The 22,023-nt window shown below is 38.9% G+C and overlaps 1 protein-coding gene across 1 annotated transcript in view; it reads left to right on the forward strand.

Moving 5' to 3' along the window:
- The first annotated feature begins 4,529 nt into the window (after positions 1 to 4,529).
- The window catches only part of uba7 (ubiquitin-like modifier activating enzyme 7), a 34,162-nt gene continuing 16,668 nt past the window's right edge, over positions 4,530 to 22,023 (forward strand). The window contains exons 1-21 of the mRNA XM_032514005.1: positions 4,530 to 4,780; positions 4,923 to 5,091; positions 6,373 to 6,507; positions 6,865 to 6,971; positions 7,067 to 7,157; positions 7,447 to 7,579; positions 7,741 to 7,838; positions 7,920 to 8,069; positions 8,252 to 8,416; positions 8,588 to 8,692; positions 8,801 to 8,881; positions 9,317 to 9,472; positions 9,922 to 10,087; positions 10,241 to 10,437; positions 11,326 to 11,390; positions 13,395 to 13,605; positions 15,290 to 15,364; positions 16,472 to 16,673; positions 16,752 to 16,843; positions 18,630 to 18,722; positions 19,575 to 19,766. Coding sequence (XP_032369896.1) covers positions 4,734 to 4,780; positions 4,923 to 5,091; positions 6,373 to 6,507; positions 6,865 to 6,971; positions 7,067 to 7,157; positions 7,447 to 7,579; positions 7,741 to 7,838; positions 7,920 to 8,069; positions 8,252 to 8,416; positions 8,588 to 8,692; positions 8,801 to 8,881; positions 9,317 to 9,472; positions 9,922 to 10,087; positions 10,241 to 10,437; positions 11,326 to 11,390; positions 13,395 to 13,605; positions 15,290 to 15,364; positions 16,472 to 16,673; positions 16,752 to 16,843; positions 18,630 to 18,722; positions 19,575 to 19,766 — 2,730 coding nt within the window. The 5' untranslated portion in view covers positions 4,530 to 4,733. The remainder of the gene's footprint in view (positions 4,781 to 4,922; positions 5,092 to 6,372; positions 6,508 to 6,864; positions 6,972 to 7,066; positions 7,158 to 7,446; positions 7,580 to 7,740; positions 7,839 to 7,919; positions 8,070 to 8,251; positions 8,417 to 8,587; positions 8,693 to 8,800; positions 8,882 to 9,316; positions 9,473 to 9,921; positions 10,088 to 10,240; positions 10,438 to 11,325; positions 11,391 to 13,394; positions 13,606 to 15,289; positions 15,365 to 16,471; positions 16,674 to 16,751; positions 16,844 to 18,629; positions 18,723 to 19,574; positions 19,767 to 22,023) is intronic.

Here is a 22,023-nt window from a genome sequence, read left to right on the forward strand (position 1 = left end):
GGAGAAGAGATGAAAATTGTATTGATCCCAAGAAGGGAAATTCACTACACAGCAGCACATGAAATAGTCTGAAAGGGAGGAAACCAATACATTAGCTTATTTTAAATAATACAACACACTTACAAATTATGGAAATGACATTGACAGGCTTACATTATTGCATTACAATCAAAAACATGATCTGTTGACATTACAAGCCTATGTAATAGAAAACAACTCTATAGAATATTTTTTACAATAACAAAATGTATGCTAGATCAATTAAAAACACGAATCATTAAATAAGTTCTAAGAGCCAATTAAGTCACATATTGCCCCCATATTCTTTCATTGCATTGCCTAACTTGTATAAATTCGATAATTGTTTTTGTTTAGTTTTTTACTTTTGCAACACAATTTGTAATAGCCTACCACTTCTTTAATATTCTACAATTTTATCCAGGTCTAACATAATGTATTAGTCGCTCCCACTCAGGAAACATGTTCTGGAACAAGAGATTCAAGACTTATTTTGAAGGTTTTAAACCGGAAATGCTATTCTCGTTCTAAGGCGCTTAATTCTGAAATATTCTTCAAGTGGGTGCTGTCCTGTCAAGCCGCGCCCGTAATAAGGAAGTATAATATAATTGCGAAATCTGACCACTTATCACACAAAATGTTCTCATTGTCACAATCATATATCATCAACTGCAGCTCCCCTCCAGTAATGCGTCTGTGGCGTAGTGGAAAAACTTTCTCAACAGTTGAAAACTGTCTGATACTGTGCATGCCTGTAGGATTTCTGCCAAAACTGCATTGCTTTCGGATGATGGAATTTAGTTACTCTTCAAATATGGCCACTCCAACCAGGAAGTTATGAAAGGAATTTCTTCCTTCCCCAGACCACCTCAATGTGACCTTTAAGAGAAAAAAATCTATTGACATAAAAGAGAAATTAAATAAATTGACACATGGTAATTGAACTGTAACATAATATATTGTTGTTCATCATTATGCATTTCCCAAATAGAAATGTTCTCATGACATAATGAAGCATTATGCATTACCAATTACCACTGAATCCAAAGTATATAATCCCAGACAGTCAGTTTTCAGCTAAAGCCAAATGTACTTAAAGCGTCGTTCTTTATAAACCACAACAGATCCATCTTTACTTGACACAAATTGTAATAGGTAGCCTACTGCATTAGCATTGAAGTACAAAGTTGCATGAAACCGAGGAAGGACTCGGTCTTATTTGGGCCTTAGATATCCAGACACTAATCAAACAAACTGTCCAAAACAACAGTGCTAAGGACATCACATCCAGTCCTTGAGTTTGCATCTGCAGAACTTACTGAATACATGACTCATAGCAGGGGGCCACATAAACATGATGTAGTGCACTAGGCCATGCAGCTTGGATTTAAATTTGGTCCAACAAGAAATAATATTAAGCAGAAGCATCTCCAGAGATATGTTAATGTCTGAGATTAAATTCCCATAAGGGTTTTCTTTCTTAAATAAACTGCCATAAAATGGTTCCTCCCCACTTGCTATGCAGATAAACAGCTTGTTTTGAAATTGACATTCATTTTATGCATGTGGATATTAATTCTGATTGCAGGTTCCTCTTTTTTACACACCACAAGGAGCTTAAGAGTGGTTTGCCAAGATACGTCATGATGAATCATTTCTCATCACTCCTAAGTAAGCATGCCGTACTTTCTTCTGGAGGGTTTTTTGTGACTCGTTACCAGACTTAGATTGCTGAAATGGATGACAAAGACATTAAGCAATACTAGGGTGTGTCATTGTTATTGTCACCATGGAAATTTTAAACGTAACCGCCAGACATGTTTTAAGACCTCTAAATAATACTCTGCTTTAAATAATAATTTGTATCTGTGACAAGGTGGATTAAATTCCCTGCACCCCCCACCTTGTCACTTTTTTAATTTTCTATTTCAGTCTTAAATGTGTGTGATTTAATTTAACTATATTTACCTTTTTAACTGTATTTGTTGCTTGTTTTACCTGTAAAGTGTCCTTGAGTACTATGAAAGGTGGCCATAAATAAAATGTTTTGTTATTCTTATTATCATTATTATTATTAGTAGTAGTAGTATTAGAATTAGGGTTCAAACTATGAAGCGGTAGAACCCTTCTATGTTTGTCTGTTTCAGTTATTATTATTATTATTTGTTGTCTGTTGCACCGGCTCAAATTCCCACCGTAAGTCCGATTGACTTGAAATTTTGCACACTGCATCTTAATGTGCTCTACATAAAAGTCTCAATGACCATAAGGTCCGCCTAGAGACCTTTTCCGACATTTTTAATTTTTTGAAAAACACATTTTCGAGATCTCCTACACCGTAGCTCCGATTGCTACTTTCAGTGAATCATCAATGGAACAAGCTTATTACAAGTTGCATAAAGCAGGTCTATATGAAATATGGACATGCTTTATACAACAAAAAGTTTACTTATGCAACAAATTATTGAATAAACATCGAAAGGGGCTTGGCTTTGGACATAGATTAACACAAATCAGCAACGTAAGGCCAATCATAACAAAACTCACAGGGTATGTTCAATTAAGTGCCCCAGATATACCCAGACAGTTTTATAAACATACGACACTAGGGGGTATTACAAGCGCAAGATAGTATTAATTGTCCAATAATCACAAATCTCATATGTCCTCGTAGTACCTGAACCGCGCCCTGAAAGTTTCATTCGATTTGAACGCCATGGGGCGCTATAAATGCAAACAAACTACAGATAGCATAGTGCAAATCAGGCTTTAAATGACTACATGTTTGTCCAACACAAAACTTCCAGAAAATGTCTACTGACCTCACACATACACTACAAGTCTCATTCAAATTGGCCACTAGGGGCGCTTTTTCAATGCACAATAACTAGACTTGGTATGACGCAAATCAAGGTTTGAGCTTGGAATCGCAGTTTGCGGTTTTTATAAGTGTTAGAATTTTGTAACTAACTTCGTGTTCGTTGGATCTCTAAGGAAGGAGGTTGAGGTTCAATTGAGAATTAAGAAAAGGTTTAATGCAACAAAATGATGAAGATGATGAGACAATGACAATAAGACATAAACAACATGATAACACTGCAGCTGACATCGGACTGGCTGCATGCTTCCCCCATGATGGAGTCGCGTGAGACCCGCCATGATCATTCTTAATCACACACGTTAATCTCCTGCTCCGGGGGGCGGTTCTCTTTCACCTGGTGCATTCAGATCCATTCTCATTGGTCCATTGTTGGCATGTTGCAACATGCTGGCGCATCTTTGCTGTCCAATGGGGGAGGACAAGCTTTTAAACTCTGCCCCTTTGGGGGTCGTTTTTGGTTACAGAACAAAATGGTCTGTCGTGTAAATGTGAAACTCTAACATCAATACAGTTTAATCAACATTGTGTTGTCTAAGGGGACAGGAGACAGAAGGCCACCTCCTGGTGGATAGGAAGAAGCTCCTTTCCAAATGTTAAATGCCAGACTTGACCAGATCAATAAGCAAATGGGTCGTCTTGACCTCTTCAAAGACAAGATGCATATTAATCCCATCCTGGCTGCATCATACATACAACCGAAATGCATTGTTTTCACAACATTGTTTTTAACTTTTTATAACTCAACAATCCCACCTTTGGTGTGAAAATACTATAAATGTTACTGAAAACAATGTCTTGTCTTGAATTATATGAACATAAAAATACAACCAAAAATGTAAACATCAGCTGCAAAAGTTGTAAGAAACAAACATTATTTTACAAACAATTAATTTTCTTTGACTCTGAAAACACAATGGTAATTTAAATCATTCAACAGGAAGGCAAACAAAAAACAGAAAAAATCTATGAAGAAAACAAAAATCTTTAAATCTTTAAATCAAAAAATAGCATATTAACATAAACATGTATATTCAAAAGAAAACAGATCAACTCCTAATTAAATTTAACTTTCTAATCCAAATCTGCACAAGTAACTTTATGCCTAATCTCAAATCTGTAATGCAATCAGCTGGTTTGAAATCTCTCTTGATGGCAATAGTGTTAGGGTATATGTGAGAGCAGCTCTCATCAATGTCCATAGTTGCAAAAAATGCAAACTGGGGAAATTATTCTGAAATCCAGATTTTTTGAAAGTTCCTTGTTCCCTATCGTCTAATCTGGAAACAAAATCTGGGGTCAAAATCTCATATCTCAGGTCTCAGTCATAGAGTGTAGTCTATGGTCTCAATCATTCTGCACCATAAGGTTTACATCCTAGTAACTGGGCTACAAAAAGCACAATACAAGATCATACCAAAAAACACTTCGTAAAAATGTCTGAAAAGTGGGATTTGATGTTACCTAAAAATAACAAAAAATGTATTTTAATTTTGACCTACAGAGATCAAATAAATTAACTTAATTTTACTTAAATGTTCCACTTCTGTTTTAAGTTGTTTTAAACACTCATTCAATACAAGCACAACTCGTTAAACAGTCCCGGGTCGCCCTCTAGTGGCCAGGCCACAACATATTTTTTGGCAAAACAACGATTCAATGACTCTTATGAAACGAAAGTGAAATACTTTCCTTATAACTGCTGTCATCTCGTAATGTGACACACCCGGTTTCTATTATGTTCCTGGTTTGACCCGTGCGGTTGTTGTAGTCAGTCCAGCTGATCCCCCACTCTAAATTAGTCATCTACTATTGTTGAAGAGACTGCGAGTGCAACATGACAGAACTAGGTGAAATTGATGAAGGATTCTACTCCAGACAGCTGTGAGTATCCGACCGACCGACCCCCCGACACACACACACACACACACACACACACACACACACACACACACACACACACACACACACACGTCAATGAATCTAATTAACTGTATAAGATCCACATGTTCATTTACCTGCACAGGTATGTTCTGGGTCACGATGCGATGCACCGGATGGGCACAGTCAACGTCCTCATTGCAGGCATGCGTGGTCTTGGGGTAGAAATAGCCAAAAATGTGATCCTGTCCGGAGTGAAGTCTGTCACCGTCCAAGATGAATGCCAGGCAGTGTGGACCGACCTGTCCTCCCAGGTAAACTACTATAGGCCTGTGGTTTTATTTGTTAAAATAGGCTTAAAGAAATAAATAAAGCTTTGAGGAGATATCCGATGTAACTGATTGACTATGATTTACTTAAAATACTTCCTGTTAGAGCAACAACAACTTGTTAAACCTGCCAAGTGTAATTATCCTCTTACATTGCTTACAGTAAGCACTATTTGGAAAACGGACCGGTTTTTTAAAACAATACACACAATTACACAACCACACACCAAATTAGCAGAACACCTCAGATCCTTTGCAAAATGAAACACTCTTGCAAAAACTATACACTAATTTATAAACAATATAGTTTGTTACCGAATGAAACACACACGTTTCATATGACTTAATTCAGTTACACACTGCTGTTTCTAACCTAAAACACTTTTAACAATTCAACTTCTCAGTGATTAGATTACTGTAAATAAAGTACACAGAGAAAGTGCAAATTTACAATAAGTCCACCAAACACTATACAAGACCAATGCTGCAGACCGAGAAAAATATATTTATTTCTCTCCATTTACCTAAATTAGTCAACATGTCAACATGCAACTACAGTAGTGTGCATACAGTAACACTGTTAGCTCAGCCAGCAACAGACAAACATAAAATACTGTATCCACAGTACAGGTTACAATTACAGTAAAAAAAAAAAAAGATCTTAAAAAACCTGAACATACAGTACAGGAAATACTAGACTTACCTTCTGCACTTTTAAAGTGCTTAAACCTGATTAGTTTGGTGGATTGGATTCATAGATTGGCTCATAAGTGTGGTAAGGAATTGCAAGGAAGTGACATCATGATACATGTACTTCTGTGTCTAATGTATACGTTTAGTGTTTTGTAAATCACTGTGTGTAATGTTTTGCAAAAAGTGTGAGGCTTACATTGTGCTTATAGTGGCACACATCTGGGCCAATATTTTGCTCCTTGAGTGTAAGGTTTTGATAATTGTGTAACACTTTTGATTTCAGTGTGTAAGCAGATGACAAAAACTGTAAAGTGATATTGTTATATAAAGTATTTTTTTTTTTACTTTTGCTTTTCTTCTTAAATTTTGTCAGATTGGGAATTATATTATGCCACCAATAACGGAACATAATGGTGTACGTTGGTAATTGTGTGTCTTATTGTATTATTATGTACTTTCACTACTGAGAACATTTTCTCTCCTCCCCTCTTTTCTTAAATACAGATTCACTCAAAAAATGTTGAGATTGAGTTAAGAGTTATTTGTTAATCTGCAATTTCATTTTCCAACCAGTTCTTCCTGAAGGAATCCCATCTTGGTCAGAACCGTGCCACATGTTCCCTACAACAGCTGTCTGCCTTAAACCCACACGTGCGTGTGTTGCCCCACTCTGGACCACTGGATCAGGACCTTATTCTGCAATTTCAGGTACTTAACTTCAGTTGCATAAAGGCTTTTTCCACAAAAAAAAACTTTGACTAGCTAGTTTAAAATTCTTCAAATTTGATCTAGTTCTTTCCCCTCATTTTGGAAACAAGATTTCTCCTAACTTTATCAAAGTATGTTCTTAATGTATTTGCCCTAGAGGTTTCAAGTTTCCAAGTCACACTTGTGTGAGTGGACCACAATTGGCTTGTAAACTAGTAGCAATGCCCCAAATTCCTACTCTTACTTACATGTCTTACTGTAAACTCAGAATTCAGTTAAGCAGAGAAAAACAACAAGAGTAACAACCACACAGTAAAAAAACAATTTTCTGAGTGGAAGGGAACTGTCATTTTTCAGGTGGTGGTCCTCACTGACTCATCACTGGATGATCAGAAGTGTTTTGGTGAGCTCTGCCATTCACATGGAATCAAGTTTATTGTAGCAGACACCAAAGGACTGTGTGGGTAAGTGGGCTAGACAAAACTGTCCAAAAATTAAGACTGAATTTATTTCATAATGCATCAAAAAAAGAAGGGAAAACCTTGTGGTTCATTTGCAGTCAGTTGTTCTGTGACTTTGGGGAGGAGTTTGAAGTCTTGGACCAGGATGGAGAGATGCCGGCATCAGCGATGATACAAAGTGTCTCTAAGGTAATACCTTGCATTTGTTTTATGTTACTGGCTTATCCTGCTAATAGTTGTGTTGGGTGACAGTCATACCTGTGGGCATTTTAGAGTTGACAGTTCAACCTGCATGTCTTTGGACTGTAAAAGGAAATATGCACAGGAAGAACATACAAACTCCACACAGAAGGCCTGTCTGATTATGGATAATGAATGTTAATAATTCCATTTCTAACTGTGAAAATTAGCTTACTTGAACATTATTACTAGAACATGTCTTTTAAATTTGAAGGTTGTCAACATGATTTTATTTCAGGCGAATCCTGGAGTGGTGTTCTGCACAGATGACAGGAAGCACGGATTTTCAGATGGCTCTAAAGTTTTCTTCTCCCAAGTCCAAGGCATGACGGAGCTCAACAGCATCGAACCTGTGGAGATCAAAGTCCGTGGTCAGTTTTACTTTGTTTCTTCATAATTTCTCTTCTTCACAATGTAGCGATGAGCCCAGCCCTTCACATGACACTCAACATTTTCAACCAATAAAATGTAATAGTTGTGATGCGAACTTTATCTCACTTATCTGTATGTCATTCTTCACCTCTATAACCAGGCTCATACTCCTTCAGTATTGGTGACACTTCAGCCTTTTCGACGTATGAACGGGGTGGAGTAGTGACTGAGGTGAAACAGCCCCGCATGCTAACATTTGTGAGTATCTAGACTTAACTAAAAAAAAATTTGTTTTGCTTTTGTAAAAGTGTATCCTTAATAAAATAAGTACAATTGCAGAAACCCCTGAGTGAGGCTTTATTGGACTACGAGCTGCTGAAAATGAATGATTATGGAAAAGTATCAAGGCACAAGACCTTGCACTTGGCTTTCCAAGCCCTCCATGGCTTTGTAAAGAAAGAACAACAACTCCCTCGTCCTCGGTCTCAGGTCGGTGAAGGTTACAAGATATTACAGCCAGTATTCATTTCATTTTTCAAAACACGTTATCTTATCAGTAACAAATAAAACAAGTTAATCATGATTTGGTGTGGTGGTATGATCATTTAAGCAATGTACAGGATTGTTTCAAAAGGATTGTTTTTCACTTCTTCATTATTAATCCCACACAGTCAGATGCAGATGCTCTGCTTGCCATAGTGAGAGAGCTTAATACAGTCGCACAGCTGGAAGAACTGGATGAAGCTGCTGTGAGAAGCCTTTCCTACACAGCCCGGGGTGACTTGGCTCCTATGAATGCTTTCATTGGAGGCCTTGCAGCACAAGAAGTTATTAAGGTGAGATCAAAGTCAACATTTGCAACATTAGTTTCATATCTCAGTTTTTTTATGGTGTATAACACGGCTATTGTTACACTGTGTATATTAATTTTACATTACTTAGCACATTCTGTGTGGTGTAAAAAGCTGACTACACTTTGCTCTGTGATCTCTATAACATTCCTGCAGGCGTGTAGTAGGAAATTTACGCCTCTTCAGCAGTGGTTATATTTTGATGCACTGGAGTGCCTCCCTGAAGATGGGGACCAACTGGCAGAGTGCTCCTTTTCAGAAGTATGTTAAGAGATTCCTCGATTTGAACCAGTCATATATATATCAGTCAGGAACATTTGGTCAGACTTTGGATGCAATTTCATCATTTCTTTTTTCCCTCTCTGGCAGAAAGGCACAAGGTACGATGGACAGATTGCTGTATTTGGGTCAGCGTTCCAGGAGAAGCTTGAAATGCAGAAGTATTTCCTGGTGAGAGCAGGTTTGATGTTTGTCCAACAGGGGGCACACTCTGCACTGGAATGCAGAAGCGCCATTTGTGTTTTCCTTGTCTGGTGTTAATGATGATGGCACATGCAGGAAACGGCTGTGATACTGGCGGCATTTCCTGCCAGTGCTGACCTTTTGTGCAGGGGCCGTTCAACAGTGCCAAACCCTTTCTCTGTTTCCTTTGAAAGTGTTATTTTTACTGTTGTTTATTGGCTGTATGTGTGTGTTATTGAGAGAGAGAGAGTGCATGCATGTGTTACTTTTATCACCCTAAAAATTCCACACAATGTATAAGTGAGACAAGTAACATGCTACACTTTGTAAAACATAACATAGCTTTCATTTGTTGACATACACTTGCATTGTATGAGCTAATATATATTTAGTGTGACACAGTCTGTACTGTCGTATTTCAAGGTTGGAGCAGGGGCCATCGGCTGTGAGCTTCTTAAAAACTTTGCCCTCATTGGGCTCGGTGCTGGAGAAGAAGGGCACATCACCGTGACAGACATGGATTTCATAGAAAAATCCAACTTGAACCGACAGTTCCTGTTCAGGTTTCAAGATATTGGGGTGAGAAAACACACTACCACACACTCACATTCCGTCATAGCTCACTGGTTCTTGTTAGACCTTAAGAAGACGGGTCATAAGGCTTCACTAATGTCCAGGTGAAGGTATTTTGACTGTCTGAGTGTAGTTTAGTATACAGTATATATGTATAGTTGATCTCTTATGTTTGTGAAAACAACTACCTGTGTTTAAACAACTTACGCAACACATAGTTGAGTGGGGTATGTTGATTAAAAAAAATCCTCAACTGCTTTGAAATTCTGGACAGAAAAGAATTGTTAATTCTGTTGTTGTTTTTTTTATAATAAAAGAGTAGTGAGACACTCAGAGGATAATCTACAGTAGTAAACATGTTAATTATTTAAAGACCAAGGATGTGTTCTATAGGTGTTAGATTGTCTGACTTTACCAACAATTTACCACCCATTTGCTCACTTGTTCATAAACAGAAACCGAAATCGGACGTTGCAGCCAAAGCAGTGAAAGAGATGAACCCAGGGATAAAAATCACCGCTCACCAGAATCGTCTGGACGCTGACAGTGAAGGAGTGTATGATTACAACTTCTTCATAGGTCTCGACGGAGTGGTTGCGGCCCTCGATAATATAGAAGCCAGTGAGAACACTTACTCTGCTTTCATTACCATTAATATATTAAATTCTCATTACCACATTGATTATACTGGAGCATTACAGTACATATTTAAATACAAATGCTTTTAAAAGATTTAAAAAAACAACAACATTTAACCCACCTTTTCCTGCCCAGGGGTCTATCTCGATGGTCGCTGCGTTCAACACCAGAAACCATTACTGGAGGGAGGAACTTTAGGATGTCGGGGTCATGCTCTGGCAGTGGTGCCTCACCTGACAGAGTCTTATGGCCCGGGCACATCAAGTTCTAATGAAGCCATCCCACTGTGTACGCTGAAGAACTTTCCTCACCACATTGAGCACACCCTGCAAGTATGATGTAAACTTCTTAGTTTGATTAAGCTTTAAGTTTCTAAGTTTGAGTTTCACATATTGATTTACCTAAGTTCACTTGAAAATCTACTCTGAATAACCAAAAAAGAAAAATAGGCCCTACTAAAATTGTTAAAATGTATTTTTCAAAGGTTACTACTAAGTTTTTTTGTTGATAGACAGAATCATACAGTACTTTATGGTGCTGTTTAATTGAATCAAAACTTTTTATTCACATCATTTACATATATTAAGGGGCAAAACATTAGATGCATTAAAGCACTGGAACCTCATTAAGAGTATAGCCAAGCGGTTCTGTGAGAATGCAAATAGGAAAAAAATGGTGTTTTGAGCTAAATGCTAAACTCTTCAAGCTAACCTGCTCATTATGTCAATGCTAACATGCTGGTGTTTGACAGGTTTACCATCTTATTGTTCACTATTTTAGTTTAGCATGTTAGTATGCTAACAATAGTTGATGAGCACTACACTATGGCTTAGGGTGATGGAAATTTCAGGTATTTGGTAATAGTTCAGAATTCAAGGATCAACAAAGTTATCCTTAAGGTAACATTAATGCATGTACCAAATTATGTTGCAATCCAAACACTAGTTGTCAAGATATGTTGGCGCTAGAGGAAAAGTCACGGGATTCCTAAATTCAGTAGGATTCACAATCTACACTACAAATGTGTGTACCAAATTGCATGGCAATCCATCTGATATTTAAGTCTGGACCAAAGTGGTGGAACCACAGTCAGAAAGAACGACATTTCCATTTAAACAGCATAAAGGGTTTTCTGGTCACACTGTGAGTTATTTTATGCAGTATAAAAAGTCACTATTATACTGATTGTATTATCTGTGCAAACATTACAATTCATTTAGTGGGCCAGAGACCAGTTTGAAGGACTGTTCAAACAAACACCTGAAAATGTGAATCTCTTCCTGAGGTAAGATATGATGTCATCCTCATGTGATTTACCTTTTTCCCACAACAAGTGTTACCTCCAACAAACATGAGAATTACATTACATTCATCAATCTGTAGCCAGTCTGCTGGCTCTTAATGACCACTACTTGCTCATTTTACAATGCTTCTCTGCTCTCCTACAAAACATTCCAACAAAATTACGAAAGCTAATGAAGTGCTTCTCGCTCATTATTTTGTTTTATAAACAGGAAAACATGTGGTTGGCTTTTAGCTGTAAACCCCTAGTAAAAACTACATAAACAGTCTGTCTTGCCAAGTCTGTACTCTGTAATGTATATGTCACAGCAACACTATGTTCTCCAAATAATAGATACAGTCTCTCAACTAATTAGAGGCTTTCTGGTTTAGAAACATCTACTGAACAAGAAAGTAGATTAGATTAATGCAGAAGAATGCACTACATCATGTCAAAGGGTTTTGTCCGTGACTGTACTGCTAATATCTTATTTATTTGAGGTGTAACTCCATGTTATTTATCATGTAATTTGAAAGTTGTGAGACTGAAAAAACCTTGACCTAATTATAATATAACAGCACATCAGTGACAGACCTTGTCTGAGCTTTGAGCCTCGGAGCCCCCCTAATCCAGCCATGTTTTGCCATGTCTCTCTGTTTGTTTTGGTGAGATTTGATGTAATCCCCCTTATTGTAGAGCACTCGCACACTTTCTCATGTCTTTAAACAGAAGCAAGAAGCAGAAATGGTGCTTGTTGGTCCACACAGTTTTAAAGTTTTTCACATTAGAAATAAGAACATGTACTGTGCATTTCTTCGGAGGCCTCTCTGTTGTGAAGTCATTGAAAACCTTTCTGGACATCTTCATAATGCAGGTCAGCCACAGTTTGTGATTGTGATTGGTTTAAAGAACTGCCAACATACCAGAGCACGTTTTTCTCCCAGTACCAGAATGCTCTGTCGACTCGCCAGACCTTCCTTTGCCGCGCCATTTGGAGGACGGTCTGGCATTGCAAGACCAGCTAAAAGATCAAGTTGGGAGCAACTACAATTTCAACCGTTGGCAACTATTATTTGTCTTTTGTCTGTGCCGACCTTTAAAAATTCAGCAGCCAGTCCCTGGCCTTGTCTGTCTGTCATTTGGTGCTACTGGGAAGGGAGTGTACCCTAACCCAAACCCTCTTTTACTCTCAGTTACAGTCTTTTGATCCAATTTAAATAGAAAAAAAAACTTTGTTAAGTAGAGTTTTAACCAATTCAATAACCTACATTTCTGAAGTGGAAAAGTAAGGTTGTAGCTGGTGTACACAACAGTGGGTGCGCTGTAGGGATTATGGTGTGTAAACCATAGACTGTATATTTATTAACGGTCTATGGTTTAAACACCTACTCACCCTGTACAGATACCTACCCCTCATGTTGTAGTCCAGTAAATGTTAAGTCCTGGTTATTGAGGTTTTGGAGATGCAGACACATTTTGTTTGGTTGTCCTTCTACCTGTACATCTCTTTGCAGAACTATGACTCTAAATGTTCCTGTTTAGACCTGCTTAGGTGTAACCTCATGCAGAAGAGGTAGATCCCTTTTTGTTTTACAGTGTAATGCCGTGTACGGTGAGCTGGCACATAATGCTGCAAGAACTGTCCATGCGTGTGGTACGGAGTTGCACTGACGAGCACACTACAAGCTTACTAACCACTTCCTTTCCTTTCTATTAGTCCGCCGCCAAGCGTAGAAAGAATTCCCTCTGAGTCACTACAAGACTACACCCTAATTTACAAAGATCTGTTTAGTCATTGTCCTCTGTGCTTCTTGAACCAAATATTTTTCCATGAGGACGTTTCAAGCTTTTATTCTGAAGTTTACACCCTGAGAATGTAATATACAACCAGAAATGTAGACAATACTTTTGCTGTCTTGTCTTTTTCCACATTTGGTAATTATTACCTTCTGTATACTCTATGCTTGTCATTAAATAAAAAAGAATTGGTGCACTTTTTTCCTGCAGAGATGTAGAGTTTGTAGAGCGGACTCTTGGCCGTGGAGATGCTGAGGCCCTGGAGACTCTTGCAGGGGTGTGGAGCAGCCTGAAGGACATGGGATCTGGAGGACAACGTCCAACGAGCTGGGAAGACTGTGTGAGCTGGGCACGTTGCAAGTGGGAGACTCTTTATAACAACGATATTCGCCAGCTTCTGCACTGTTTCCCTCCTGAAGAGGTAAAATTACACCAGAGGAAATATAACTCCCAAAAGACAAGTACTGTAAAGCTGTGATTTATATTCATTAACACAGTGGGGCACTGTTGTATATTTAAGGTCCTTACACAGGCTACCAATTAATTTCACACTGCAATGTGGCATTAGCACAAAATGAACGCCAATCAGTGTTTCACTTTTTACATTTCCCCTCATGGACTAATGCATGTTTCCCCGGGCTCAGAGACCACTATTACGCTTGTTTGAAACCTGAACACTGAAAGCCATCGGTGATGAATATCTCTAAAGGGGTCCTAAGGGTTTGTAATCTGGTGAAGCATGCAGACAGAGGGATGTCACATGGTTCTTTCACACCTGGGGGGGCACGGATCGGTATCAACCCAAACAGACCCTCACTAACCCCAGTCTCCGTCCAGCAACTGTCTGTTTCTAGCCTCATTAAGTGTCCCTGCAGGTTTATAGAAATCCCCCTGACCAAGAATGATTTTCTTCCATTCGTGTCTGCTTAAATATTTATTGTAGGACACTAAATACCCTGTATTTCCTTGATAAAAGCACAACTTTTGTTATTAACATATCTAATACTGATAAAATGAGCCATTTCTCATGTGTTACAATTAGCATTTAAACTGATCCTGAAACAGGTTTGTTTTTATGGATAATCAACACAGCAGTTATGGCTATAATGATTTGCTTCTCCTTTTTCTTCCACAACTCTCTTTGTTGTAGTTACGTATATGAGAGTTATGGTGTCATAGTCCTCTTGGAAAGTCACTTTCGACCACAAACTTTCTGAGGAACTATGATAAGGCAGCTAATGTCAGTTAACGGTCACAACCCAACATGACAACTACGGGCACACACAAACATGACAGATGGCCACATATTCAACATAACAGCTACTTTGTTGGGTGTGAGCTGCATCGGATCAGTGACATAAAAATAGAATGAAAGACTGGCCAGTACAAGAGATGCATGCAGCTAAAATGACATCAGAGATTTAAGGCTTCATATTGTACATGCAGTCCTATTAATTACATTGAGTGGCTGACTGCCTCCTAATGAAATTACTGCAGTTTAAACTAGTTAATGGTCAGTCAGTTAAGTGATGGCAATGTTTTGGCATTGAAGTCATAAGTTTGTGAGTTTTATATTTGCCTTATTTTGATGTCTGAATCCTGATTGTGAAAAGGAGAATGCTGTTGATGCCTTTTGGCTGCCATAGAAAGCACCCCTGCTGTGAAAACTGTGACACCACCAGTAGGAGACTCTCTCTTTCCCAGCAGATGGACCATTTGGAGACATCAAACGTTCTCTGTCCCTTTGTTCCTTTATCAGACATACAAATTGTGTTGTCGACAAACGACTGATAACAATATTAGTCTGGCTGTCTACGGGGAGGTTGTAATCCTCCTGCTGTGTCTGTAAACAGATGTTTTCATCAAGTTATACATACATACTGTGTGTTGCATATGAAGTTTAATGAATGTCTAACAACTCTTCTAAAAAAAAAGTGTGAATATAGAAATTAATCCTTTTTTAAATGAAGGAGAAAAATCTTCTTGTGGCTGTCACCTTTGTATTATGAAGAACTACAGTGAGCTTTGTAAAAGATTAAATGTATAAGTGATATTTTCAGCTGTTGATCATTGTGATAAAGGGATTTACTTTTGCTTTTCTTTAGCTTACTTCTGCTGGTCTACCCTTCTGGTCTGGAGCCAAGAGATGCCCTCACCCACTGACCTTTGACCCCAACAATGTGAGTAGTGTCTGGTCCAATTCTTCATGCAGAAGTAATAATTATAATAATAATAGTAATAATAATAATAGTAATAATGATAATAATTACTTTAATTTATCTAGTACCTTTCAAGAAACCCAAGGACACTTTACAGATTACAGTTTGTAGGCAGTGGTAAACAGGGATGTAGCATTTCGGATATCTGCAGGGAGGGTGTTGCAGAAGGATGGGTCTGCCACACTACTAATGATATGCACCCTAAAACGGTAGACAGGAATAACTGAAAAATGCTGCAGCATTTGGTGATGATCACTTGCATTCCTTCTTTATCTGGTTTGATAGTGTCTCCTCCCCACTCTAACCATATACTGGATTCTTATCTGAGCTGTGAATACCACTTAAACTACATATTGAAAGGCAGATAATTATCTGCTGTCCACACACGTTCACATCTTTGATAGCTGGACTGATTTCTACATACTCTCAGTCATCATTTTATTTAATCTCCTCCCATTTTAATTGTAATTCCTTACCAATTTCTTTTGCACTCCCGTCTGTATGTAATGTTGTCATCTTATCTTTTGTAAGCTTTCTACTTTGACAGACATGCTACAATTGCAATTCAACTTATCAGTAAAATAAATAGTGTTTGTAATTTGTGTGTGTGTGTGTGTGTGTGTGTGTGTGTGTTTGTGTGTGTGTGTTTGTTTGTGTGTGTGTGTGTGTGTTTAGAGAGAGGAAGAAAATGATCTATTGTTACAGCTCCCTGTTTGGTTCAGGGAAGTAATTTGGGCTTAAATCACTACCTTAATATACCTTAATATTTTACACAATGTCCCTTCTACAGTGTCACCCTGCAGGCAGGTCTGCTGTAAGGACTCAGTGCTGAATTAGTTTAAAATAACCCATTTTAATGAACATGTTGAGTATTGTTTGAGATATTTCCTACACCTTTGTCTTTGCTCTAAAGCTATATAGAAATAAAGAATAATGCCCAATGATATAGTATATTTAGTATATTTAAATGGACGTTGAAATGAACATTAGTTTCAATATAATAACAATATATAAATGTAATAATAACATTAACAATAATAACAGTTTATATTTTCATTTTGTGTTTAGACTACCCATATGGGGTATGTGGAGGCAGCAGCTAATTTGTATGGGCTGATCTACAGAATCAAGGGTACAAGAGACAGGGCTGCTATCAGAAAAATCTTAGAGAAAGTCCACATACCCTCTTTTACTCCCAAGTCCTCCGTGAAGATTCCTCTCACTGACAAGGAGATGGATGAGGAGAAAGAAAAGGAAAGGGATGACGAGGGTGAGTTATTACAGTTTATGCTATTACGTCACTTTCTTGCAGGATTTCTTTTCTTTACTCTCTGTGTCTTTGCACCAGAAAAAGTCCGACTTGAGGAGTTGAAAGAAAAGTTGGCCTCACCATCTCTGAAAAGCTCAGCCATGCAGATGTACCCCATCGACTTTGAAAAGGTAGGGCAAGAGTGTGGTGACACCTTTACTGCATGCTCTGCAGAAACCACAGACAGACTGGCGGCAGAGCTCAAATCTAAAGGTGCTTTCAGAATATGTCTTTTTTCTTGAATTCATGTCCCTGTTAGAACTCCTTGGGGCTAAGATATATACTTCAGAAGTCTAAATGCTGGAAAAAGAACACCTAGCCAGCTCATGTGGAACTGATTTGTTTCAAAGTCGGCCTATGTGAGAGCTGCATTAGAACACTTTTGGTGAAATGCAAATGTATTTAACAACTCAGGACAGAGACATACTGTCCTCAACCGTGTTGACTGCGTCTTTGAAGTAGCACACAGAGCCCAGGTAGATTTCTCTCTATATCACTGTCACAGTCTCTCTTCACACTCTTTCACACTACCTTTCAACAAATTTTCACTCATTGTCTGGACATTACATCCGGTTTAGCGCTCGATTGACATCTCAAAGGGTCTGTGGGAGCCAAGCGTAAAGGTCCATCTTTTCTAATTATTTGGGAGTGCAGACTAGACATATTTTTTCCCAACAAATTCCTAAAGGTACAGTATATCCTAACCAGCTGTTTTAACACATTCAGCTATATCAGCAGATAAAACAACAGTTCAGACTCTGAATTTAAACCCAAATCCAGAACTTTTTGGATTCAAGTCATCTGTCATCAAGTCGTCAAGTGTCGCAAGGGCAGCAATTTGTACCATTCACATTACAACACTTGGGATGCGTTAGCTGGACCATAATAAAAAAAATCTATTTATTAGCTATATAAAACACAAACATAATGACTTTGTGTCAAATATATCATCAGTTGTGACATTAAACAATTTGAGTAATTGTTTTCTATTAAGGTGAATTATTGTGGATGTCTCTCCCAAAAATATAATTTAATGTTATACTAAATTAACCCCTGTGGGGAGAAATTTGTCTTCTGCATCTGACCCATTATGTTTACTTGTTGGTCCTCCAATGAGTTTCTGGGTTTCCCTGGAATCCTTGGAAGTGGAATAATTACAATTGTCACCTCCTTACAGCCATTTTCTTTATCTTTTTGGAGGTTGGGAGTGTGGAGAAGAAAGGTGTGTCAGCGACTAAACCTTTACTTCAGTCCCCATGCCTTAACAAAGAGCTATTAGCAGGACAAACAGGGTGCAGTTGCTATAGCTGCAGAGGTGAGTGTTAGAGGAATTTAGAAAGGCTATGGAAAATGACTCTCAGGGAGCCTAAATGAGGTTCTGGTAAAGCAGTCTGTGACTCAGGGGATGCAGTAATGAAGGTGTATGAGGTAAGTCAGGTACAGATTAAATGTCATCTTGAATAAGAATAAGATCCCCAAACTACAGTACTCCCCTTTCTCTTTTTTATCCCTATGTGCACAGGTCATTCTGTGGATAGATGGAATGTGTGTAGGAAGGTTTCAGATGCATCAACTTGCCAGCTAGGCGCTTCCTCACAACCCCTAAAGCCATCCCTGAGTGACAGTCACCTTCCTAGCCTTTGTAGAGCCGCAGAAGCAGAGGCATGACCTCATTGGCCATGTCGATCACAACAGAAACCTGATTTCCACTGCATTCTGATGGGGTGACCAAGTCGTGCATTTTAGTGATCTAAGTGACAACAACAAAGCCTTCAAAGCTCAAAGCAGCCTAACTGATCATTTCACTTGGCATGGCCATGGATACATACTTAGATGTTGTTATTATGCATCAAGCTTTGGAGTGTGTTATATGAATGATGATGATGTACAGCATGTTTAATATCCCGTCTGGCACAGGATGACGACAGTAACTTCCACATGGACTACATTGTTGCTGCATCTAACCTGAGGGCAGAGAACTATGACATCCCTGCAGCCGATCGGCACCAGGTCAACATTTTCACAAACTGCATCATCTAATCACATCTCTGTGGAGGCTTAAAAAATATAGAGAGATAAGGTAAAAGTGAGAGGTGGTATAGATTAGAGAAAGCAAGAAAATGCCGCTGCCCTTCCCTTGGGGTCATGTTTTAGTCAGTGCTGCACACACCTGCCTTAAAGCCACAGAGACAGCCTCCTCACCTATTGTTCCTGGAGCAGAACTAATCACAGCACTTTACCTGTAGCCTGGGAGGTGACACCTGAGCCAGGCCTTCAACCAGCCGCTGCAGGAGACACACACACAGCCATGACAGATGGAGTGTGTGGGGGGGGTCCTGCTGACTGTGGGGAGACAATAGAGGGTAACCCTTGTGTAATCATACAGAGATTTCCACATGTTGCATCTGGTTTGGGATTAACTTTACTTTCCCTCACCATTGCACTGGTAATATAAGGGTTTTTCACAAATGTGTTCAGAACGTATATACTTCAAAAACCTACATAAGGTTGAGGAAAGAGGTCAGTATTATATTACTAGTAAGGATATTGTTCCTTATATATACATATATATTGACGTGGGAAATGTATGAAAAATCATATATAAAATAATCAACTTAATGCGTAATACAATGACACACTGTGTTGTTCTGCATTACATCCACCAAAACTGCAAAAGCTAAAGTATAAAGTACCACACAATAGAAAGTTAAGTTAACTACAAGCACCTCCAAATTGTACTTAAGTAAATGTACTTAGTTATTTTCTACCCCTGGAATTTTGTTGTGCAACACAATATGCTCATATCATTTTACTTGATTCTACTACATTTTATAAGTGAACATTCCTCTTGTTCCTTCACAGAGTAAGCGCATAGCTGGAAGGATCATCCCAGCCATTGCAACCACCACAGCCGCAGTGGCAGGCCTGATGTGCCTGGAGCTGTATAAACTGGTGCAGGGTCACCAGAAGATCAGCTCTTATCGCACAACTTATATGTACCTGGCTGCCCCTTACATTGTGTTGTCCCAGCCCAATCGGCCCCAGCACTTTGAAGTGAGTAACATCTCTATTCACCTACAGCCAATTTTTAGTTGCAGTCATTGATTGTGGTGTTCATATGAACACAATATACAAAGGAGTCAGTCACATACAAGACCTGAGTAGAGCACTTTATACAGCCAGACAGACCCTTGCTGTATATACATACTGTACATATACATAATTCAAGTCTGTCTACTTTAGGGATAAATCTGTTTGGTCCTTTGTAGATGCACGTCATTCCTTGCTGGCTGGAGAGTATTAAGTCATGAATGAGTGCTCTGAATGTAAGATACCCCTGCTAACTGTCAATCTCTTGCATGTGAGCCAAGTCTTTAGCTAGCTCAGCATAATCCTCAGGGTATTTTACTGCAGGTAAAGCATAAACACACCTATGTCTGCTTCTGTGTTTGCACAAATTAAGTAAGTTTAAGGCAACTGTAATTCAAGGCAGTAGGACAGGAGCTTATATTCTCTTAAGACAGAGTCCTTTTAAAATCAAATCCACGCTAACGGTTGACGTTATACTAAGGTCTTTATGCGGTATTGGCCAAGCTTTAAAACACAAACACGAAATGGCTGCCAGACAGATTCAAAAGAGAAGTAACTCTCCGGGTCATATTTTAGGTCAAGTCTGAGAGGATACCCAGTCTACCCAGTATTTGCTGCCCTGTTACAGGACCAACTGCTTTTCCCTCAATATCTCACCTCTGGAGGGAATCAGATATTGGAGCTGCCCTTGCCAGCTTTCTCACTTGTAGCATTGAGGCTCTGACAGACAGGGGTCACTGGGGGTTAGCAAGTGGGGTAACTGGGTCCTCTGGGACGTGAGGGTGCAACGGCAGGGAGCTCTGAGACAGTGTAGGTCTGGTTTCAGATTTGGTTTCAGGCAAAAATGCTGCAGCTGCATTAAAGGCTGCTAATGACAGAGGCAGCTGGGACTTTCTGTGCAGTACTGAAGTTCCAGGCATGCCCTCTTCCTTACTTACAAAGACCCTGGTGTTCTCACAGTTGTCTGTAATTTGGTCAGCAAAAGTGTTTGCACATACTTCTAAAATTTGCTAGCTGAAATACAGCATTGCCTAAGCAGCATGAAACGTTGGATGGACTAGGTTAATGATTGCAGCCACGCATCAACCCAGCTAGAGGTTATATATTCAAGTGTTAAATAATTTAGTCAGAGGGATGGGCAGACCTTAGATTTTCCAAACCTTTCCAGGCCTTTTCAGCGGGGCTCGTGTTATCAGCGTTTAAGCTTGGCTCCATTCATCAGAGGAGCAAGAACAGAGACCGGAGGAAAAAAGGCTCCAAGTTTCAGGGTCAGTATTTTGAGGGTTAGGGACAAATCTGGCACTAGTAAATGAGAAACACGTGCTGTTACACACTTGGAGAGCGAGAGGAAGATGGTTGGCTGCCAACAATTTAGCCATCCGAGTGGGAGATGCTCTAATGTATGCCAAAGAAAATGTTTTAGTCGTAAATCTTCATGATTAGCTTAAGTTTGTCTGTGATACTTTCTGGAAAAATCAGTTCAGCTCTTTTTCTCAAGCATATTCCTCTTTTTTTGTGTGTGATCCACATAGGTAACTGCACTTAAGTTCTGAAAACCCACTTCAAAAACAATATGAAATGGCATCAGTAGTGTTGTAGTACTCAAGAGCTCAAGAAGTCTTAAAATTGCTGTGCTGAAAATACCAATATGAAGTCATTTAGAACAGTGTTGCCATTACAACCTCAGATAACGAAATACCATAATGTTGAAGAACTATATGGAATAAGGATGCTCTGCTTGTGATTGTTGATCGATTTGTGAGTGCTACAATGTAAGACAACGACTTTTCTTTAATGAAATGTGTAAATGAAAGATAAGGATGTAAACATAGATTATTTAAAATAGCAGAAATTTGCCCAAAGTAATGAAGGCAGAAACTAAAGTCACATACCTATTAATATTCTATTATCACTCTAATCTGTCTAGGATCAGAGACAGTTTTATTAGGCCCTCTTTGAAGCAAGAGCAGACGTGCAGCAGTGAAATATCACTGATCAGACATGCAGCATCAAGAGCTCAGCTTACTTTTGCAATGACTTAGACCTCTCCTCTCATGAGATCAGTCTCAGTTCATTAATATCAAGTAACAACACACTGGTAGTACTGGTGGCCGACCCGGTGTTCACCCAAAGTGGAGTGTATTTTATCCACCACATCACAGCATTGCCAGATGTTTGGCAGTCATTGTAATGTAACCTGCTTTATCACAACTCTGAAGGG

Source organism: Etheostoma spectabile, chromosome 4 (assembly GCF_008692095.1).
Source record: "Etheostoma spectabile isolate EspeVRDwgs_2016 chromosome 4, UIUC_Espe_1.0, whole genome shotgun sequence".
In the NCBI taxonomy this organism is placed as follows: domain Eukaryota; kingdom Metazoa; phylum Chordata; class Actinopteri; order Perciformes; family Percidae; genus Etheostoma; species Etheostoma spectabile.